General features: G+C 29.9%; 1 protein-coding gene across 1 annotated transcript; it reads right to left on the bottom strand.

Moving 5' to 3' along the window:
• Nucleotides 1-697: 697 nt before the first annotated feature.
• LOC131604809 (uncharacterized) lies at nt 698-3,088 on the bottom strand. Its single transcript, XM_058877227.1, has 5 exons — nt 2,743-3,088; nt 2,311-2,486; nt 2,082-2,204; nt 1,702-1,920; nt 698-1,486 (listed from the first exon to the last, which is right to left on the bottom strand). The coding sequence occupies exons 2-5, from the start codon at nt 2,464-2,466 to the stop codon at nt 1,037-1,039; spliced, it is 948 nt and encodes a 315-aa protein (XP_058733210.1). The 5' UTR covers nt 2,467-2,486; nt 2,743-3,088; the 3' UTR covers nt 698-1,036.
• Between the last annotated feature and the right edge of the window lie 2,912 nt (nt 3,089-6,000).

The following is a 6,000-nucleotide window of genomic DNA, read 5'->3' as shown; positions in this document are numbered from 1 at the left end:
TCCGGCCGGTCGGCTCGGTCCGCATGAATTAGTTTTTTGGTTTTGGAACCGGAATTAATAGAAATTAATTATCATTGAATAATTAATTAATTCGGTAAAAATTAAATACTATTAAATAAGAAATTAATTAATATTTAATATTAATTAATACGAATTGGTGACGTGTCCTTAGACCAAGTCTTAACCTAGATTTTGACTAGGTTACTTGTCCTCCAAGCTTGCTGACCAAGTAAATAACGGCTATATTGACTGGGCCGGATATATTTTCGCCCATGTTTTGGTCCACTCGGTTGGATCTTTTTGGCTATAAATACTTTCCTTTCGTTCATTTGCTCACCACTCCAGAATTCACAACCGAATTCTTTCTCCTCTCTCTACTCTGCTTCATCTATATTTTCTTTTCTGATTTTCGACTGGAATTTATTCCAGATACTACGACTAATTTTTTTAAACCATCTGAAGGTGTAATTCGAACGACACATCATAGTGCAAGTGATTGTCGAAACGGGCTGTTTTATCCTGGAGACGTCATCGTATTTCGAACTGCTTTTCATTATTACTGGCAGTACGGTGAAACGTCTTAAAGAAAGCGACCTAGTACGCGACTCGTCCCGATAATTTTCTTGGTGGCAATATTTTCTAATTCGAAAAACAACACTCTGCATTGAAAATAGAAAGGGTGGAAGACAGCATAACATGACAGAAACATCTCCATATTTCTATGTTATATTAGGACTTACTTTCGTCCAGTGAACAACAATAAAACAACCTAAATTCTAAACCGAAGAGTTATTCACAGTACAAAATAGACATAAGCAGCAACTTCAAGTATGCAAGCTCAGGTTACTCAACCACGCGAGGATTGGGGTTTGATCCGTACAGAAAAATTGCACCATAGAAGAGAGAAAAACCATATAATTGGCAAAAACATCTTACACTACAGCCTGACAACAGTTCATTCTATGATTTTTAAGTTCCTTAGGAAAGACCGTCATGTGTAACTAGACATCTATGAGCAACAGTCAGGTATATATGTTCACTGTTGCTTTGCTCGCTTACGTGCCAGAAAACGTTCTTTTGCTGCAGCCACAGCATCTTGACTTCTTTTGTGATGCTCCGGATTTGGTTGTGAAGCTGATTGCTCCTCAATTGTACTTTTTTCTTCTGAAGAAGCTGCGAGATTTGGGTTCATATCCAAGGGACTGGTACTTCTTTTAGAAAGATGGGAAGTTTTGCCCTGATCGCCAATCTTTTTCCCTGAAGACTCTGCCGGTGAAGTTTCCTTATCCAATGAATGTTCTTCATCCGTATTACCACCATCCTGGTGTTGATTTGATGCATCAGGGTTCATTTCCTCATGTGTCTCTGGAACTCTATTCTCGGCCCGATTGTCGTGTTTTCTCCTTTGAGCATCTTTTGCACCATAAGCCACATTTTTATCGAGGTTTGTATAAAAATCAACCAAAAAATCCTTTTTCTTTGTAACCTATGCAAATAATTAAAAACAAAATATGTCAACAATTTAAAAATAGAAATGGGAACTAAACCATAAACAAGCATACCAAATAAATTGAAAAAATTGAGGGAGAAAGAAAGGAAGACAATGGACCATTTTAAAATACATCACCAATCAGATTGGCAACAAGAAGAGATATGAAAACAATAAGGATTATAGAATTATTTAAAAAAGCAGGAACATACATCCTCTCTATCCTCTTGAAGTTCCCGTAGACGTTCTAGTTCCATCTGTTGCTCTCGTTCAGCAAGCTTTTTTCTGTATGCTTCTGTGATATATTTGTCTTTATCAGCAAAGAGATGATCGTCTTTGCTTCTCTCCTTGGCAATCTTTTTCTCATATACAATCTCACGATACTGCTCTCGCTCTTTTGCTTTCTGAATCAGGTTTTGAATATATTTTGGCTGCATCAATGATTAAAGTATAATGAGTAACAATGTTATTTCCCAAATGACCCAAAATGAACAAATTTCTGTATTAGCCTTCAAGAAAGTTAAACCGAACTATTGGAAAGGAATAGACACGTGACTATTTTCGCTACTTTCATCCCTCCCTGCAACAGTACCTTTCTCTCTTCACGATCTTGTAACAATGGACGGGAAACTTTCTCTTTCATTTTGTCATAGACTCCATCATAGTCAAATATGGTTGGATCTTCTTCCAATGCTTTCTTTTGCTGCTCTTCGACCTTAAAATGGAAAAAATCAAACCAATAGAAAGTAAGATCATAATCTGTACAAATAAATAAATATTCATAACAACCACGACACAATTAAAATGTAAGGTCAACATACATCCTTGAGACTTTTAGTTTTGCTAGCCTGGATAGCAATTTCTCTCTCGACATTATTATCATCATCCTCATTAAAGCCAAAAGGAAGGGCAATTGAAGGCCTTGGAAGCTGTTTTTTCGGCTTTGCGGGCCTAAGATTCAAGCCATACTTGCTCATTTGAACCAGCTTCTTCTTCACTGCAATTTGAACACAGCATAAACGATCATTGTTTGTATCATTCTGATTTTATTTGTATGAAAGCAACTACCTTCAATCCTTGAAGAAAGATGAATAATTGAAACTAATGATTAACTAAACATATACTAAAATCTAGGGTAAAACTCAAAATAATGCGGCAGATGAAAAGGGAAGCAAGGGCACCAAAAAAAAAAGCGTTACAGCAATAAGCAGTTGAAAATTGAAAAGGTATTGCAAGAAATAGAAGAACCCTACCTCGAACTGCTACAAAAATGTATTCAGCTAAAGGAGGGAGGAGAATTTGAGAATTTGAGTTCGATTGGAGAATGGAGATTATCTTAGAGCGGATCCAATGGAGAAGAGTGCGCAGGAGCTCGGCAATGGGGGAAGAGAAACCCTAGAAATCATAGACATGAAATAAACGAGCGATTATTGATAGTGGAGAGGCTAATCAACAACGAACGATTAATCTATGGGAATTTCTAGCTCCCAGCTCTTAAAATATGAAATTGCTCGAGAATGTATTTGAAAATGTATTTTTGGATTTTTTTTCTTTTTCAATGTAGTGTCATATTGGTGTAAAATTGTAGGGACGATTTCTAGTGTCATATTAGTGTCATATCGCTGTAAATGACTGTCTGCGTTTATAAATGTCAGGAAAATGAACGTTTGTTTTTAATTCTTATAAAATTATTAAATTTTGTTTATGGGTTTCTTTTAAAATTGTTATTAATAAAAATATTATATTTTAATTTCTACAAAATTATTATTAACGTAATTTTAGTTTTTGCAGTTAAATAAATACTAGTAACAAACCCGTGCATACGCACGGGTTCTGGTCTGGTACGTGTATTTGTATACATAATATATTTATTTTAAATAGAATTTTAAAAAAGAAAAAATATTTAAATTAATAGTAAATTTTTTCGTATTTAAAAATATTTAAATCAATATTAGATTTGTTCCCGTATACCATTTTTTAATAAAAAATACTATCTTTTGTATATAAAAATGTTTAGATCCATAATAAAAAAATTTCCTGTATACAAATATTAATTATTATTTATGTTTAGATATATTTACAAAAATATTTGGATCAATAGTAAATTTTCGTATATAAAAATATTTAGATCAATAATAATTTTTTTTCCGTATACCACTTTTGAGTTAAAATTTTGTGGATCATAAATACCATTTTTTGTATATAAAAATATTTAGATCCCCGTATACAAATATTATTTATGTGTAGGTATCATTTACAAAAATAACTAGAGCAATAGTAAATTTTCGTATATAAAAATATTTAGATCAATTATAAATTTTTTTTCGTATACAATTTCTAGATCATAAATATTTGGATCATATATATCATCTTTCGTATATAAAAATATTTAGATCAATAATAAATTTTTTCTGTATACAAATATTATTTATGTTTAGCAGTGCCGACCATATACATCTTTAGTCAAATAATTATGAAAAATTATACTGTTTTTATGTGTCATGATCTAGGCCCTTAATCTCTAGTAAAATGAAAAGCTAGCCTACATATAACCATATTAATATTCTAACATTTAAGAAAATTTATGATATTAATTGCACACTTTTTTTTTTAATTTCAAAAGTACTCCATGTAATATTTATCATTATTATACTCTGAAGTATATATAATTTAAAAAGTATACATTTTATTAGGAAAAAGTGCAAACCGTAAAACTTTAAATCTAAAACAAACTAACTATTACAAGTAATATACAATATAATTAGGGGTGTCAAATATATCCAAATAAAATTTGAAAGTTAATTTGGTTTTTTTATCTAATTATCCTAAATTAAATTGAATCGTAAGTAATTTTATTTATAAATAAGATGTATTTTTTACTTCATAGTCGATATAATCTGCGGTGTAAATATTTTTATTAGGCCCATTTTTTTATTCGAATAGGGTCTCTGGATTGATTGGACCAGCCCTGATATTTAGGTATCTTTTACAAAAATATCTAAATCAATAGTAAATTTTCGTATATAAAAATATTTATATCAATAATAGATTTTTTCCCGTATATAAAAATAACACCGTTTATAAATATACATGGATTAAATATATTTTACCCTGTACACAAATATTATTTTTTGTAGGCATCATTTATAAAAATATTTAGATTGATAATAGAATTTGACTTTGACCCGTAACAACCATTTGACACATAATTAGATTAATAACATATATTTTAGAAACTAATTTACTTGTGAATTAAAAAAAGAGAATAATAATCATGCACCGAAAGTGTATAATTATTTTACACATGCAAAAAGTAAATTTTGGACACAAAATACCTTTAAAATAGTATAATTTAGGTGCAAAAGTACAATTTAGAATCAAAAGTACAATTTAGAACCAAAAGTACAATTTAGATGCAAAAGTACTATTTAGAATCAAAAGTACAATTTAGTTACAAAAAGTAAATTTTGGACACAAAATGCCCCTAAAATGATGAGGTGGCGGACAAAGACAAAAGGTTAAAATGGTATTTTCCAGAGCATCTATTTTTCTTATATTATAGATTTATTTTTGAATAATTATTTTACATATATGTTCTATAAAAAGTTTTTTGAAAAAAAAGAAATTCAATATTTAATTTTTATGTCGAAATTTTTATTACTTTCATCATTATTTTTTTAAATTCATATTTAATTCTTTTCATTTTAAAAATAAATAAATTTGGTAAATAAATATTTTACAGTATTCTAAACATGTGTGAAAAAATTATTAAAAATTTAAAAGTTAAATGGTAATTACATAATTTTTTAAATTTTAGAAAATAACACGGACTAAAACTCCACGTATAAAATTTGTGTAGAGAACAAAATATGTCATTTTTTTAATAGGACTAAATATAAAATTTGAGATATTTATAAGAAACAAAAACATATTTAACCTAAATTTCATGATTTACAATTTCTTTCTATATTCATACAGTTTCAAATTCAAAAGTAATTATATCCGGATAAATCTCATACTAAACAAAAACACAACATGACACTTTATGGATGTGCATATCCGTAAACATAATTTTTTTCGTAAAAAAAAAAAGTGTATCCCGAAAATGCATCTCTAAAAAGTGTTTTGATGACATGATAAAATTTCTAAAATCTAAAGTGATCCAAAATTTATAAAAATAGTGTTTTTCATCCCATATATACACCTCAGTCAGAGAATGAATACATATTGCCAACTTGCATTTGTGTATTTCAAGGGCGAGAAGTTGTCACTTCAATTTAGGGTCATCGAGAACATACCTCTCGTCGTTCTGATATTCAAATTGAATACTCTCCTTCAATATCCAGAAAATTGAAGAATTGTCAAGTTCGAGTGTCGTTCACCCTCGTTTGACGGGGAAGGGAAGATACAATTCACAAACTTTAAATTGAAGATAGATGAAGATTTAGAGGTTATGTGGAGTAATTTTAACCGTTATGCAACAAATGGTCTAATTGAAGTGAATGCGAAGA

Source organism: Vicia villosa, linkage group LG1, assembly GCF_029867415.1.
Source record: "Vicia villosa cultivar HV-30 ecotype Madison, WI linkage group LG1, Vvil1.0, whole genome shotgun sequence".
NCBI classification, from domain to species: Eukaryota; Viridiplantae; Streptophyta; class Magnoliopsida; order Fabales; family Fabaceae; genus Vicia; species Vicia villosa.
The sequence above is the reverse complement of the archived record's forward strand: the minus strand, read 5'-3'. Positions and strand labels throughout refer to the sequence as shown.

Excerpts from the sequence above, each read along its gene's own strand:
- LOC131604809 (XM_058877227.1), bottom strand. The coding sequence starts at position 2,466 with ATGAGCAAGTATGGCTTGAATCTTAGGCCCGCAAAGCCGAAAAAACAG. Across the intron at positions 2,205-2,310 it reads AAACTAAAAGTCTCAAGGAT|GTCGAAGAGCAGCAAAAGAA; the intron begins GTATGTTGACCT and ends TTCCATTTTAAG. Across the intron at positions 1,487-1,701 it reads TTCAAGAGGATAGAGAGGAT|GTTACAAAGAAAAAGGATTT; the intron begins GTATGTTCCTGC and ends TTATTTGCATAG.